Here is a 15,587-nt window from a genome sequence, read left to right on the forward strand (position 1 = left end):
TTTTTTTTTTTTTTTCCTGTGAACCCAGGAAAATCCGTGAACACGGTACGGTGTCTTTGCACAGCGTTACCCTCGTTCAGAGGGAGTGAACGTCTCCCAGCCTGGCCTGACCGAGTCAGCTAGGTGACAAGTGTTTACAAATCGCATTGCTTGGAAAAAAGCCCGCCCCGGCCCGCCCAGCGCCAGCCGCCACGGCCCGGCTCAGGTGCAGCATCCCCCGTGCACTCGCCTGCGGCCCCAGCTGCCCCCGGCGGGGCGGGGAGCCGAGCGCTGGGGAGGGGAAGCGGCGACGCCGGGAGGAGGGCGGTGGCGGCGGCTCCGCCCCGGCAGCGAGGCACCGGGCTCCTCTCCGCCGCGCCGGTGGGGACGGCGGCAGCCGGCAGCGGTGGGGTCTGCCTTCGGCGCCAGCGGGGACCCAGTGCTGCCCCGCTGCGCCCGCCCGCTCCATCGCACGCTGTTGTCATGGAGGAGCCAAGATGGCGGCCCTGGCCTACACCGGGGGCAAGCGGGAGATCAACTACTACTTCAGCGTGAGGAGCGCCAAGGCGCTGGCGCTGGGCGCCGTCCTGCTCCTCACCGCCTGCCACGCCGCCTCCCGCCGCTACCGAGGTGAGAGGGCGGCCGCGGGCGCTCCGCGGGGGGCCGCGGCTGGCGGGCAGCGGGAGGCGGAGCCCGGGGACCGCGGCCGTGCAGGGAGGGTGACGGTGCCTCTGCCCGGAGCAGCCGCCGCGGGGCCGAGAGGCGGCGGGGGCCACACGCGTACCTTGCCCCGGCGGGCTGGGGCGGCGGGGGCGGCGCGGCGGGGCGCCGGCTGTTGCGGGAGGCGAGTCTGGGGACGGCGGCGGCGGGGACCCGACGGCGGGGCCCGACCCCGGGGTCGCCGCAGCTTCCCGCCGGCCGGGCCGGGCCGGGCCCCGCGGCGCGGGCGGGCGTGTCGGGCGGCGGTGCGGCGTTCTGAGGGCGCAGCCCCGCGCCTGGGGCCTTGCGGCGGTGTGTGCAGCCGCACGGCTGCAGGTGGGGTTGCAGGGGCGGAGGGTGCCCTCCTCCCTGGCACCGCTCCCGTGCGGGACCATTAACGACCTTTAACGTGCAATTGAGCGATTAAAATCTTAATCGGTCTAAGACTTGGTGTATGTGCTTTTACTGTTTGCATTATTGTCTCAAACGTAACAAAATCCAGCCTCATTGGTGGATGAAGCGAAATAAAGAGTTTGTCGGGTTTCACGTGGTGGCAGTGGCCGTGGAGGAGGCAGTGACCAGGGTCTGGGGACCATCGCTGGTGAAGGAGGGGTGGGCTGCACAGGTGCGCGGGGGTCGTGGGAGTTTTCCCGATTCCTTCTCTTTCGGGTTGTTTTGGCCCCGAAGCTGGTGTGGTCTGTAAACACTAATGAAACTGCTAAAGGAAATATTTTCTAGTTTCCAATTCATGCTAAAAAACATGGTATGTTTTTGCGGGTAGATAAAAAGTTGATCCAAAGAGAGATCACTATAGCTCAGTTTACTCTGGGCCAACAGATGACGTATTCCAACGCTGCTAGCGTCCACAGAAGCCAAGACTGAGGCAGTTTATTGTAGAAATGGGGAAGGGGATAGAGATCTTTGTGGATACAGTTCCTCTGGCTGGCGTTCTAGTAAGTCTGATAAACTGCTTAGTACTAAATTGCAAGATACAAGCATTTACAGAATTCAAGAGGAGCTCAAGCATGAAGCAGTTGAACTTGCCTGTAGCGCTGTGTTCCTTAAGGCACAGATCAGTCGCAAAACTAGATGGAAGGAGGGTGGCAAATGTGATGCTTTTTTAAAGAGGGATTGCAAGACTGGTCTAAGAAAATAGACTGCCATACCAAGCAGATTAAAGGAAACTGGAATATGCACAAACACAATATATTATGAGAGAGTCAGTGAGGAGGATGAGTCACAAATCGCAAAACTGTGGGAATCTGCAGGCCTTTATCTAAGTTGATGTGGTCTGTATGGATTTTCACAAAGCTTTCAACAAGTTCCTTTGGCCCAGGCTTTTAGTTTCTTGAAGCTATTACAGGGTAAAAGAGGCTTTCCAGGGTGTAGAATGGGAGTGATAACAGAGTTACCAGTTTGGGCTTCTTTCAACAAACAACATTCAAAAGACACAAATAGTTCAGAAAGTGAGGGTGGAGCATTTAGAGCAGACAAAAAGTTTTTAGGATAGATAAAAGCAGAGGCACTTGAGAGACCATTCTACAACCCTTCAGTGATCTCAAACATCTGAAATTCAGCAAATGTCAGGATATTTTTGGCAATTAATGAAAAAACAAGATTTCACAGTGATATTGCACAGCCAAAGGTAACTGTCACCTTGCTTATTGTCTGTAACGTTGGTCACCCCCTCTTAGTAGCAATATAATAGAGCTTGGAAAATGTGTACAAAAGAGCAACACAAATGGCAGAAGAATAAAACAGCTTCTGTACAAGAAGCAATAAAATATATAAACATTCTATAGCCTGGACAGAAAATTAGTAACTTGCTAATAGTCTCAAATATTATAAATTATTGGGGGAAGGTAAATTGATTGTGATTGTGTCATAACATAAAAAGTATCAGCTGAAAGATGAAATTAGCAGGCAGTATATTTAAAAAAATCAGAAGAAAGCACTTTTTTCCTCACACAAGACATTTGGAAACAGATTTCCAAGATTTTGTACTAAAAATACCCTAAAAAGGGTTATCCTGATTTGCAGAAGGTGGGTGAAGTGGGGCTGCAGACATGCGGCACTTCTGGCTCAAAGTCACCAAGCTGTGAAAGCAAGGCTGTGCTAGGGAAGGGATTGCTCAGTGTTTGCCATGCTTTTATACTTTATCTTTGAGTGTCTGTCATTAGCTGCTGCCAGGAAGAGGAGAGCAGGCAAGACTGACTCTTTCATGTGAAGACATGTTCTGCCACACTAGGGCAAAAAAGTTGTTTAACAATGAATTAGCACCCATGTGGATACTATCTCTCTGTCACAGATACCCAGGAATACGGAGGAAATGATTAAGCTGCATATGAACGAAAAGAGGTGCAATTTGTTCTGTGGAAAGTGTAGAATTCCACTTCCCCCCCCCCCCAAAAAAAAAAAAAAAATATTGGTTCTTTAATATCTGAAGATGCTGATAACCTAAAGTTTGCATCAGTTGAAATAGCAACTGTCTGAATAATGGGGAAAATGAGATTGGAATTAGACATGGCATTCATGGAGTTCGGTGTGCCTGATGATGTACAAGATCCTGGTGCCTTGTAGGACATATAAAAGGTGGCAAAGACCACAGTTGACTTTGAAGAAAAACTATGTGTTAAATCAAAATACTTTGTGATTTCATGTCCTCTGTTATTTACATAATCAGATTTATACCACCAAAACACATGGACAGTGTTGAGACTTCTAGCCTGCCCTGCTGTAGTTTTTTTTTTTTTCCTTGGACAATTCAGCCAGAAAGAAAAAGCCACAAAAAATGTATATAACCAGACAGAGAATGGTACATGTCAAGAAGGTTCATCAGTGAATCCTTTCTGTGGTACAAGCACGGGTATGCAAAAAGTCCTTGAGAAAGAGTAGTTATTTTTAAGACTTTTTATTTGTGTTTTGGTTTTTTTTTTTTTTTTGAGGAAGACATCCTGAAAGTGATAAAGGCACGTAAAAACTGGTTCTTTCCTATCTTTTCCCTTTTCTCACTATCCCTGGGTAGGAGTGGAAGTATTAATGTATAGATATTCTGTGTTTTCAGTGTGCCTGTACTTTTAGGATTTCAGATGAGCAGCAATTGGATGCTTTAACTTTTTGGTAGTAAGCCTGGTTTATCTCGCTCAGTTTAGAAACCCATGTTCTGCAGATTGCCCTCTATTTTTCTCCTCCCTTTGCAATATTGAAAAGGTCACAACGGATCAGCTCCAGCTGAGAATATGCATGTATTTTATAAAGTGGTTGGTTTTGTAGTGGTTCCTTTGGGAGCTCTTGAATGTCTGAGACTAGTTAGAATGCCTTTGTCTGATTGTCTTGATATGTAAAGGTTTCAGCTACTTTTGGCCTCAGTTGTGCAAATACGTATTATAGATAGGAGCAGCCCAGTATACTTAGCAGTAAAAATTGCCTGTATAAAAGTTACTTGTATGAAAAAATGCTGGACTGGGGTTGTGCAAGGTCATATCAATGTCAGGGAGACTAGTGTGTTTAGGGGTTGCATACATTTTTTGCAAAACTTGAAGTGAATTAAGAGAGGTTAAGGACTGTCTTTAACTTGCAAACAGTTTCTGTGAAGAGTTAAGTGGGCTAAATGTTTACATACTATCCAGTGAAGTTAGTGCTGTGCATTTTTCAGTTATTATCATATTTCACAGGTACAGTCCTAAACCTTGTTGGAAATTAGTATTTATTTAAGGTTTGCATTCTTAAAATCAGCACTGATAGATCCTGTTTAAAACTACATTTTTATTTTGAATAATAGATAACAATTGAATTTCCATTTCTTAAAAATAGAGAGTGTGATGATATTTGATGAAAATAAAAGGTAATATGTTGGAAGCATAATTTATGCAAAGCACAAAGGAAGAGCTTAAAAATAACGGTCTGTTTTGTGTATAGAATGGCACTTAGATTTTTTTTTTTTTTCCTCAGGTTTTGGGTTAGGGTTTTTTGTTGCTTGTTTTACTTTTTTTCTTTTAAGATCTAATGGTTTAATGGTTGAGAAGAAGGTGTGGTATATTGAAATGAGTCGTTCTTTGGCAGCTGTGTATTTCATCTCCTAAGTAAGACTCGGGCGTTTCTGGAGGCACTGCCTTAGCTGTAACCTCCAATTTACTCTCTTGGCTGCTGTTTTAGCCTTGTTTCATTTTCCTCCCTCATCTTCCCCCCAGAACTTCTGCTATTATATTTAAAGACAGACATCAGTAGTGCTCCTATATGAGTTTCAGGATCTTTCTAGTAATTGCTTGAGGAAATAGGAAGATACTCAGTATCTGGAGTTAGGAAAGAAGGCATAACTCCTTGGCCTAAAATATGTTTAAAATGTATACAATGTGTGATGTTTGGAATGTTATTTCAGTAAATATAGTGTAGGATGGAGGATTGTTTTATTTGTGGGTAATTACGATGGGAGTGCCATGGAGTGCAGAGCTACTAGCCTTGGGTCATGAACTCAAGGTACGGAACATGCTCTCATATGACTAATCAGTAAACTAAGATTCTTCAGTCTTTAAATCTTGAGGAAGGATTGACAGTAGTCTACAAATCATGATAGACATATGTGCAAACTGTCTTCCTGTGGAAGAACTAGGGAGTGCCAATTAAATCTGGTAGAAGCCATATTTAAAATAAAGGTAGGTGATTCTTCAAGAGAATGTGGGTATAGAAAACTCTTGTAGGAGGATGCTAAAAAATTGAAGAGAAGACTGCATGACTTTGTCAGAAAGAAGTCTGTGGAAGGTTCTACATGTCCAGGAAACCATGTCCAGCTCAGGAGGTCCCTGGACTGAATGTAGTTGGAAGAATATCAGACAAGAAAATAATCACTTAGCTCTCTTCTTGTTCATTCCTGAGCATCTGCTTGTTACCTGTTGAAGGCAGAATACCAGGCTAGACAGATCATTGGTCTGACCATGTATAACTGTCCTTATTTTCTTATGCATCTTCCTCAGCAAGTTAATGGATTTCAGAGGGAATTTAATTAGTGGTGGATTTTCTTTTACGTAGTTCACTGTTCTTCTAGTTGTCATCATCCACAAAGCAGAGGGCTTTGTAGCAGTAACTGTAAGTCACCTATTCTCATAATCTACTCACAAGCAACATGAGTTTGATAATGGTTTTTTTATTATTTATGAGTTTCATTTTTATGCAACTTACTCAAAATGATAGTTTGTATAAGTGTGAGAATTATTCTCTTGTTGAGAATCAAGGAAATTATGCTGCTTGAAAGCCAAAGTATAGAAACAGGATTTTATTTGAAATTATAAAGAAAAGATGAAACTATGATCATTTCAGATTTATGATTTCTACTAGAAGGATGTCTGCCCAGCAGATCTGAGCTGTGCCAACTATTTAAAAAGTAGGTAAAGATTCAGCTTTCTGTGTCATCTGCTGTCTGAACTACTTCTGCAGAAGTTTTGACAACAGGATCAGTAGCTGTTTTATAAGTAGCAATGGTTGAAAGAGGAGCAGAAAGGCATTAATAAACTGCTGCTGGAAGATCTTTTCTGTCATCTGTTCAGAAATGGCACCGTACTGAATAATGATAGGGACAGACTGGAAAAAAAGATGATGTCGCTGACTGGGAGTGACCTGTAACGGCTGAAAAATAGGAGACTTCCAGAAACTACCATTCTGGAAACCTTGAGTTCAGCTTATGTCTGTGGGGGCTGTGTGTGTGTGTGTATATAAAATACTTCATGAGAGCTCCTTTAAATGTTCAGAGGAATGTGGCCTTCTGCATGTGGCCATTTGCCACATCCCGTTGCTACTGTGCAGTAATTAACCAGTTTGACATGGGTAGTATGCATTGTGATTAGGAAGGAAGTGTCAATTTGATTTGTGGTATCTCAAGGATTTGTTTGAGAGGTTATTGGTCAATTTGAGGGAATTCCTGAACTACCGTGGGGTGATTAATAGGCTCTTATTGATGATTAAAAACAGGAGCTTATCACTGTATGTATATATTTTATTTATATTTTTAACACTTTTTTTCTTCTGTTTCAAAATCTGCCTGACCAAGAGCTCCTAAAACTGAAAGACAGAGTGAAAAAATTACAGTTTTAATAAAGCCAGTTTATCTTGCATGTTAGGAGTATGTTGCATGGGTTGCTCAGAGAACCGACACAGAGATGTTTATCCAGACCTTTTTGGAGACTGTTACAATTCTTCATCTTATTCCAGCTTTTTTTAGTAGTTGAGATGCAATAGCAGTGGTAAGTAATTGAAGTTCCAGGATAGAAAATGAGTCTGGTTGTTAAGAGTTGCATTTTGAAATGAGGGATCATGGTAAATAATACTACTTGATTGTGTTACTGCTGCTGGGTTTGGTTGGATATGCAAGCCAAGAAGTAACAGTTAAAATACAGTCTGTTCTACACTGCCTTTTTCTGATTTTCCTGAGAACAGGCAGGAGGAGTTTCAAGGAGGAAGTAGAGGTAGAAGCTGCCACTTCTTGCTTCTTGCAAGCTAATTTGATAGTCTTTTTCAGAAAGCAGCATACACGAGCTGCACTGTCTATGTTTCTGTATCATAGTATCGTAGAATGGTTTGGTTGAGGGGACCTTAAAGATCATCTAGTTCCAACCCCCCTCCCATGGGCAGGGACACCTTCTGCTAGACCAGGTTGCTTAAAGCCCCATCCAGCCTGGCCTTGGACACTTCCAGAGATACCTGAAATGTCCTTCAAGCACCCTAAGTAGGAGAGAGCTAGAGTTTTCAAATAAGAGAGAACTAAAGAGTTTTGGCTGCTATACTGCACAAGCTAGCACAGGCACCTGCCATTTCATTCACCACCATTTATTTCCCTGTTTGTCAGTGCTCTGAAATGCCAAGTATGACAAAAATGTTGGAGGGCAACTTCTCTTGCTGTGAATGGTGTTCAGTTGTGTTCAGTTATAAGGCTGCAGAATCTGACAAGGAGTTTGCTGGGAGATAACAGCCACTGATTTCATAACTGAGGTATTTAATGTATGAACTTAAAGTGACTTGAAACATCACCACCTGTAAAGTGATTAATCTTAATTAGTGTAAAACTTCTTGACTGGAAAAAGTACCTGCAGTTCAGAATGATCAGCGAATTCTTGTGTACATGTTTTTTGTTTTGTGTATTAACCCAGCATGTAATTTTGCCTATTCTAAGGTGACCACTATGTCTTAAGCAAGGAGATATAATAGGTTTTCTTGTAAATCTCATGTTGAGGTTCCTGTTCTACACAAGATGCTGTGTATGGGGATTCTGTGTAGAAGTTTATTATATTGAATTGTTGTGTTCTGTAATTTCATATTAGTGTATTCTGGATAGTAGATAATACAGTGAATTGGCATCTTGTGATGGAAATGCCATTTTAGGTCACAATATCTTTCTGATAGCAGAAATGGGTTCACTAACATTTTGTGGATAGAGGATTGATTTACAGAGAAGTGTGGTATAATAAGCGAGAAGGCAATTCGCAGAAACTTGTGGAAGAGTTCTTAGAAGAAGTTAAATTTGTTTACTGCTGTTGATTGTTTTAATTCCTGTCTTTCAAATATTGTCAAATTATTTTTTTAATAGCAATGGGGCTATGTTTTAACTTTCATGTGTCTTAATTCTAATCCTAATGTAACATTTAAAGGTGGCGATACATGTGAGTATCTTCTGTCCAGTGGGAGATTTCTTGGAGAAAAAGTATGGCAACCCCACAGTTGTATGATGCATAAGTATAAAAATAGGTAAGGAAACCCTTCTGTTCATCTGCCTGGAAAGAAGAGTTGTTGTTTGAGTGCAGCTGTAGTAATTGCAGTGTCACCTATTTTGCACTTTATAGCTGATTCTCTAGGCTTTCAAAAATCTACAACATTTATCAGAAGGAAGTCTTTTCCTTGTACATTACCTGTGTTCTATGGTGTTTACTGTCATTGTATTTATATGTAAAAATACAAATAAATGTTGGTGATAGTAGTACTGACACATGTTATAGAAAGCCACAAGATACTGTAAGAGACTGCATAGCTTCATATGTCACCCTCAGACTGCTGAAAGGGAAAATGCTGACCTTATGTATAGAACCACAAGTAAAAAAAATCCCCAATAAAACTACAGTCACATTCTTTTCACCTACTAGTAAGAGAACTTTAAAAAAAAGTTCTTTAAAAAAAGTATCTAACAAGTAGAATTATGCTGTATATTACCATTTTGAAACTACTGTGTAGCACCACAGAATAGGAAAGCCTGCTTGGTTGTTTGCCTAATCACATTAATAGAAAGTTCAGTGTAATTTGCATAGAAATGAAAATGAATGGTTCTGCTAATTTAGCATGTTAAAAAAAAAGATTTACCGTTCCTTAGAGCTGGACATAATGGCTAGAATTATCTATATTACTGTCGATCTCCTAAAGACTTTTCCTCAAAGATACATTTCCTGTAACATGAATGTTGTTTTGTTTTGCAGTGAAGCAAAAAACTGCCTCATAGACAAACATATTGTGTTTATAGGAGATTCTAGAATTCGACAGCTGTTCTATTCATTTATAAAACTCATAAATCCTCAAGTCAAAGAAGAAGGAAATAAGGTGAGATAGTTTATTTTGATGATGTTTTTGTTTGTTTCTTCCTAATTTACCTCATAACTCTTCTCTAAACTTCAGAAAAGCAAGAAATTATACCATTTGTTGGCATAGCCATCAGGAAGGAGAACCACAGAAAAGTCTTTTGCAGAAGAACAAATTAGACCAAGATAATTAGGTTCAGATGAGATGATTGGGAATCTGAGAAGTGAACTAGGAAGCTCAAGAGAAAGCTTGTGGCATTCTGGGATTAAATTGATGAAGCTGATTTATCCCATAGCGACTTATGCTTCATATTTGGTTTCTTGATGAGAAAATGACTGCTCCTTTGTGTGTTTTTAAATAGTAGTAATTCGCATCTTATAATTTGTCATTTTAAATGTCTGTTAGATTGGTGATCTAATCCGTTCATAAAAATCCTTGGAGCAATGACAGTTTTCCAGGTCTAACTTGAAGCTGAAACTAAAAATAGCTTCTGGTCTTACCTTTGTTTTGATTGCTGCTGAAGAGCTGTCTAAATTTTGTAAGACGAAGAATGTAAACTGCAGCTCGCTGGGTGGAAGCAGTAAGAAAAGATTTAGCTGTATCATTTGTTGAACAGAATAGTAATTTCTTTTGCTCTATCATGCTTCTTAGGCATATCCCTTCATGGATTTATGTATATATATGAGGGGAGAGACACCTTTCACTTTCAACTGTACATCAGATTTGTCGATTAGAAGTGCAAGCTGGTAGCTTGTCCAGCAGACGGAGTGCAGTTAATTTCACTTGTCAAAACAAGATGTTTGATTGATCGAATAACTCTGGTTTTCCTAGTCTTCTGGTTAGGTCACAGTTGCTGCCCAAAAGTGATGGTGAGATGATAGAGTGCTATAGTTGATTTTGAGTCAAGAGGTATCTTTTGTCGAGTATTTATGAAATCAAGACCTCGTTTGTGGAAAAAAAATACACTTATTCTTTTGGACCAGGATTGAAACAAATATGTGTTTAGTAGTATTTTAAAGGAGGATTGTGTGTGCAGCATCTGACTGCTTCCTCTCTGATTTCTTACAGTCTCGCTCAACAAATTTAATAATGCATTCCAGGCTTTATTTCTGCCTGAGATTATTTTCTTTTATTCTTTAATAAAAACTGTCTTGGTTGTTTTGTGCAAAGAAGATGGGCAGGTGAAAAGGAAGGCTAGGGAAAAGGAAATGCAAGAAAAGAAAGAGAAAAAAATCTTTTAAGTTTTTCTTATTTTGGGAGGCTAGATTTAGGAAAATACTTCATACCTTTGTAGCAGAGTAAACGGAAAACATTTCAGACTTTGTTGGATAGATTTCTTCCAAGAAAAATAACCCTTTGTGCAAGTAGCTTGTTTTTATCAAGCAACATAAATATTTTGCATGACTACTGACAAGTTTACACAAGAAAAATCCATTCTACTGAAGATAAACCTTTGGGTGAGAGCAAATTAACATACAAATGTAAGGGTTTTGTTGTTTTTTTTTTCATTCTGAAAGTTTATCTTTGGTTTTATTTTGGTTTTTTTGGCAGCATGGAAATATCCCATTTGAAGATAAATCAGCTTCAATTAAAGTGGTAAGTTTTTATCTAGCATTAAAATGCAAGCCGTAATCATACTATTATTTCATACAGTGTAATCCAAGTTGCAGTCAGAGCTGGATTTTTCAAATTTCCACAAGTGTTATAGAAGTCAAAAGAAGCTTCAGAACATTGACATCCTTTGTAAAATTTTCTACAAAATATACCGGAGTTTAGCATACTATGTTTTGAATAAGATGCTTTGAGAGGCTTTGGCTTTGAGTGCTTGTGTTCTGTGTTAACTTTGGGCATAAGCTCTGGAAATGTGTATAATTTTTCTTTTTGTCAGAATTTATTCCTAAGAATAGCTTTTTCCAGGAAGTTTACTCTTCCACTGCTGTAAGAATATGTATCTGGGGCCAACTTACCTGGGGTGGTAATTGTCATACTTGCCATTGAGCTCTCTGTGCTATCCCAAGTATTCCTTTAGCTGGTTTTGCATGGAGAAGTAACCATAATGGTGAATATAATGTGGATATTTGAAAAAAAGAAAACAAACAAAGTACTTGAGGGTAGGTTTTATGAAGGACACTCTTCTTCTCTGCCCTGGCAGTGGAAGGGGTGTCCTCAATAGCTTTCTTTGCTTCCCATGACAGCTGTCAGCAGTGCTGGGATTCTGCTAGTCATGTATTTGTTTATGCCCTGGAAACAACTCATTCTCTGTTCATGAAAACCCAAGAAGCAGTATATTTGCTGAGTTGTCTGCAAGCGAGTTTTCAGTATCTGTTTGTGTACATGGTTAAGGTTTAGGGTACAGAATAACATTTTAGGGTGTGAGCCCATGGCAGTTTAAGCCTGTGCTGTCCCACCCTGTTGCCCTTCACAGTATGTGCCTGTCTTTGTGCTATAACTAGCCCTGATACAGCTTTGGAGTGTATCAATTAGGAGTTGAATCAGCCAAAAACTTACCTTGTAGGATTCCTTTTTGGTCAGGTCTGATGTGGCTCATTGTATGTTTATTTGAGTGCTAGAAAAGAAGGGGCACAACACAAGGCAGGACAAAGAAAGGGGCTGATGCAATGTGATTTATGTTGGCATAGCCTGACACAGAACTACATCTTCAAAACCCCTTAAGCCTTGGTAGGTGTCTAACCACCAAGATTTGAGATGACAGGTTTGGGCTTTTGGGAGATGTCTGGGTTGTTAAGAATGTATTTCTACTCTGCTGGTTTCTGGATTTGATGCCTTACTGCTGTTGAAATTATTGGCATGGTAGCTGAATTTTCACATTCAGAATGGCTGTGAGCCAGTAATCTCAATGTGGAAAATACTTGACCAACAAAAGAGAAAATCACTGGGAACAAGCGGAGAATTTAATTTTGCCCTTTCTAGTCATCATGCTGACCCTTCTGTCCTTCCGCCACTGCAGAGGGCTATACAGATTCCTGCCACGTAGTGAATTGACAGCACTCAAGTGAACTACCAAAATCTTTAGGTCTGTGCAAGTGGAAGATAGAGATTTCCTCTCTGCCAGTAGTGCATCTGCATTCTGCATTAGAAAGTTACCACACAGTGATTTCTGCATACGTAAACCATGCCATTTCACTTTAATATGTATTAGTAGTCCATTCGATAGTTCTGCACCTGAGGAGCAACTAGATGCTAGGAAGTCATGCCTTTACCTGGGAGACACAATAGCACTAGCCAAAGTCTAAACTGCCCTTGTAGATGAAGGTTGGGCACTACTGACAGCTGAAAGAGTGTCAGTAGGTCATGCATTTAATGGCCGTGGCACTATTAGATTTAAATATCTGATAATATATGAAGCTGTAAAGTAAGTCGTTAGGTTTTCTTTTTGTTTGAAAGTTATGATTTCCTGCTATCAATCATATTAAGTTCTGGGATGAGGAAAACCTGTCAGTAAAAAGAGGGAAATTGAACAGAAAGCAAGTTCTAATAAATTGTAGATGTGAGCTTGGTTTTATCCCAGATTGTATTTGAAACCCAAGGACATCTCATTTGGCAGAACCTAAAAAATTATCTTCTTGGTGAAATCGCAACTTCTGAACTACAAATAAAAATGTATTGTTTTTTCATGGGGACAAAGTTTTGTGGGTTTTTTTTTTTTTTCTGTTTCTTTTCCTTTGCTTTCTGTTTCCCATGCGAGTGCGAAATGTCGGGCTTTTCATGCTAACTATGAAGGAAATCTCACAGTGGGCTGAGTGTTTTTCCTTCACTGTTGAATTGATGGCAGTTAGTTTGGTTTTTTGATTTTTTGTTATTAGTCTACTGCTTCTCTTTAAGCTTACAGAGTAAACTTGCATTTATTTTACAGGATTTTCTATGGTATCCAGAAGTTAATGGCTCTATGAGGCAACGTATCAAATCTTGGACTGAGGTTTGTTTTTAAAAACTGTCTGTTTTTGGAAAATACAGCAACTGAATGAGGACTGCTACCTTTCTTTTTTTTCATATGCATAACTATAATTTCTAGGAGACCAGCAACAGCAGCATATCACATATATTCAGTCAGTTATGTACCAGAGATCTGAAATTTGATATCAAAATAGTGAAAGACAGATGTTTACTGGTATATATGTTTCTGGGCATTTCTTGGTCTCCCAAGGATGGCTTCACTTGGGACAAAACCCAGGATTTTACTCTGATTTGGTGTTTCACTTCCTCTCTGTCTGCAATGGCTCTGCTTTTATGTGACCGGATATTTTTGATCTTTATGAGTCCCTTCCAACTTGAGATATTCTATGATTCTATGATTTTATATTATGGTTAATTTGAATGTTCCAAACTGAAGGACAAAGGCAATTTGAAAAGTCAAGAATGCCTTGATTTTTCTTTTTCAGTATCTCCCTCAAATTACGTGATGATTATTTCACATTTCAGTTATGATACAGGTTGTCATGTAATTCAGTCTGAAACTTTTTATGTAATTCTGGTAACAACATGTTTACAGATTGACAACTAAATTTTTCTTGTTTCTTCCTTTGTTGAACTTTAAATAGCCTGGAGTTAATTTTGTAACGGCCCCAGTGATTTTTTTTCCTACCCTATTGGTCATTCTTGCACAACACCTTCCATCAAGATAGCTGAAGTTATCATTTGTTTTTCTGTGATTACTACAAAAAATTGAGAGCTGCTAAACCCTCACAGTGCCAAGGCAAGACTGGTACTGAGGTGATCAATGGTTTGTGTTTTCATGCTCTTCTGTTTGAGTACATGTTCTGTTCCTTGTCCTAGATATAACTTTCAGACCTCTAGGGCAAAAACTGGTCACTTCAGACAGTACAACAGCACAAGCAGGTGTTTGACAATACTGAGAGGCACTGGGAGAAACAGTACTTAATAGTATGATCTACAGTTTATTTGACCTTAGGAGAAGATGTTCAGATAGATTTTAAAGAGCGCTTATGCTGCTAAATAGATAACAATTGTAAGTGCTTATTGATACATGGCACTTTTGCAGATTCTGTTATATGAAAATTTTGGTATTTCACAAGTTCGTGTTCTCTGTAATGCATCTGCAATCTATTCTTTTGTAACCATTAACTGATGGACAAGTTGAGCCACAGTTAATTAAGATAAGAATCTTAATTAACCTGCTTAGTATAATAATAAGTATAATTTGTGAATATTTTAAAATTACTTCCTTTTTACTTTCATCTTAGGGTTCTGTGGCAAAACCTCATATAATTGTAGCAGGAGCTGCCACGGTAAGTTATACATATATGGGGCACTTTAGTAAAGAAGGAAGTTCTAGTAGGATAAATTTTATGGTCTCAAGTTGATTACATGATGAAATTGTTAAACCCTATTTATAATAACAAAATACACTCTCAGTGATTTTGCTGTTATAACAAGTAGTTCTAAAATATCAGGTATAGTTTATTGTAGCTGTGCGATGTACAGTACTTTTTGGCAGCACAACTGGTTGATAAGCATTGATTAGCTTGAACTTGGCTAATAAAGTAGCTTTGTTAAATCAGATTGTTCATTAAGGAAGTTTAATAAAAGTACTTACATACTTACTGAGATGCATTTTTAATGAACTCTTTTCAGTCACAAAATACTGCTTTTGGAGATGACCCAATCTGGAATGCTCTTTTTGAGCACACGTATTTCTTTTAGATTTACATGGGCAGAACTCTGAATTTTACATGAATAATTCAACAACCAAAAGAGGTTGCACTTCTTGAATCTTGTTCCACTGGAGGTTTCCACCACTGCTATGGGCTGTAGTGTCACAGAAAGCAGGACTGACGAGGACCTGAAGAGGTCTCCTAACCCATGGTTTGCCACAAGGCAGGATCACTTATATCTGTGTTGTGCTTGACAAGAGTCAACCACTTCTTTAAAACTTCCAGGGACAGAATTCAACAGCCCCCCTTAAGTAGTCTATTGTAATAGTTGGCTGGTGTTGGGAGTCAGGAGTTGAACAACTGCATATCTCATTAATTCCACATTTAATGTTCCTTACTTCCAAATATTTTGGAACTGGAATTTGAAAGGGATTAGCTATTATATTTTCATATCAGCTTAAATGTGGAGGGGGGAAATTGTGTTCCATTTACAACAAAATCCTTTGAAAGCAGTTTGGTTTAGAGACAGTTCAGGCATTCTACCAAGCTGGAAGCTCCCGGGCACGCCGATCTAGAGTGAATTCCCCCTATTTTAGGGGAAGGTCATATGTGTATGCAGATAGCCACACATGCCCTGAGGGATCAGAAATTCTGTTTCTTTACAGGTGAACCCCCTAAATTTTCTTCCTCTGTATGATCCACATAAGTGTTTGAGCTTTAGGAATC

At 40.0% G+C, this 15,587-nt stretch overlaps 1 protein-coding gene across 1 annotated transcript in view; it reads left to right on the forward strand.

The window, feature by feature from the left end:
* The first annotated feature begins 343 nt into the window (after window positions 1-343).
* CASD1 (CAS1 domain containing 1) overlaps window positions 344-15,587 on the forward strand; it is a 31,616-nt gene continuing 16,372 nt past the window's right edge. The window contains exons 1-6 of the mRNA XM_080383660.1: window positions 344-609; window positions 8,313-8,409; window positions 9,129-9,249; window positions 10,780-10,824; window positions 13,103-13,165; window positions 14,451-14,495. Of these exons, the coding sequence (XP_080239786.1) occupies window positions 477-609; window positions 8,313-8,409; window positions 9,129-9,249; window positions 10,780-10,824; window positions 13,103-13,165; window positions 14,451-14,495 (504 nt within the window). The 5' untranslated portion in view covers window positions 344-476. The remainder of the gene's footprint in view (window positions 610-8,312; window positions 8,410-9,128; window positions 9,250-10,779; window positions 10,825-13,102; window positions 13,166-14,450; window positions 14,496-15,587) is intronic.

This window comes from Falco punctatus (genome assembly GCF_963210335.1).
Source record: "Falco punctatus genome assembly, chromosome: 4".
In the NCBI taxonomy this organism is placed as follows: Eukaryota; Metazoa; Chordata; class Aves; order Falconiformes; family Falconidae; genus Falco; species Falco punctatus.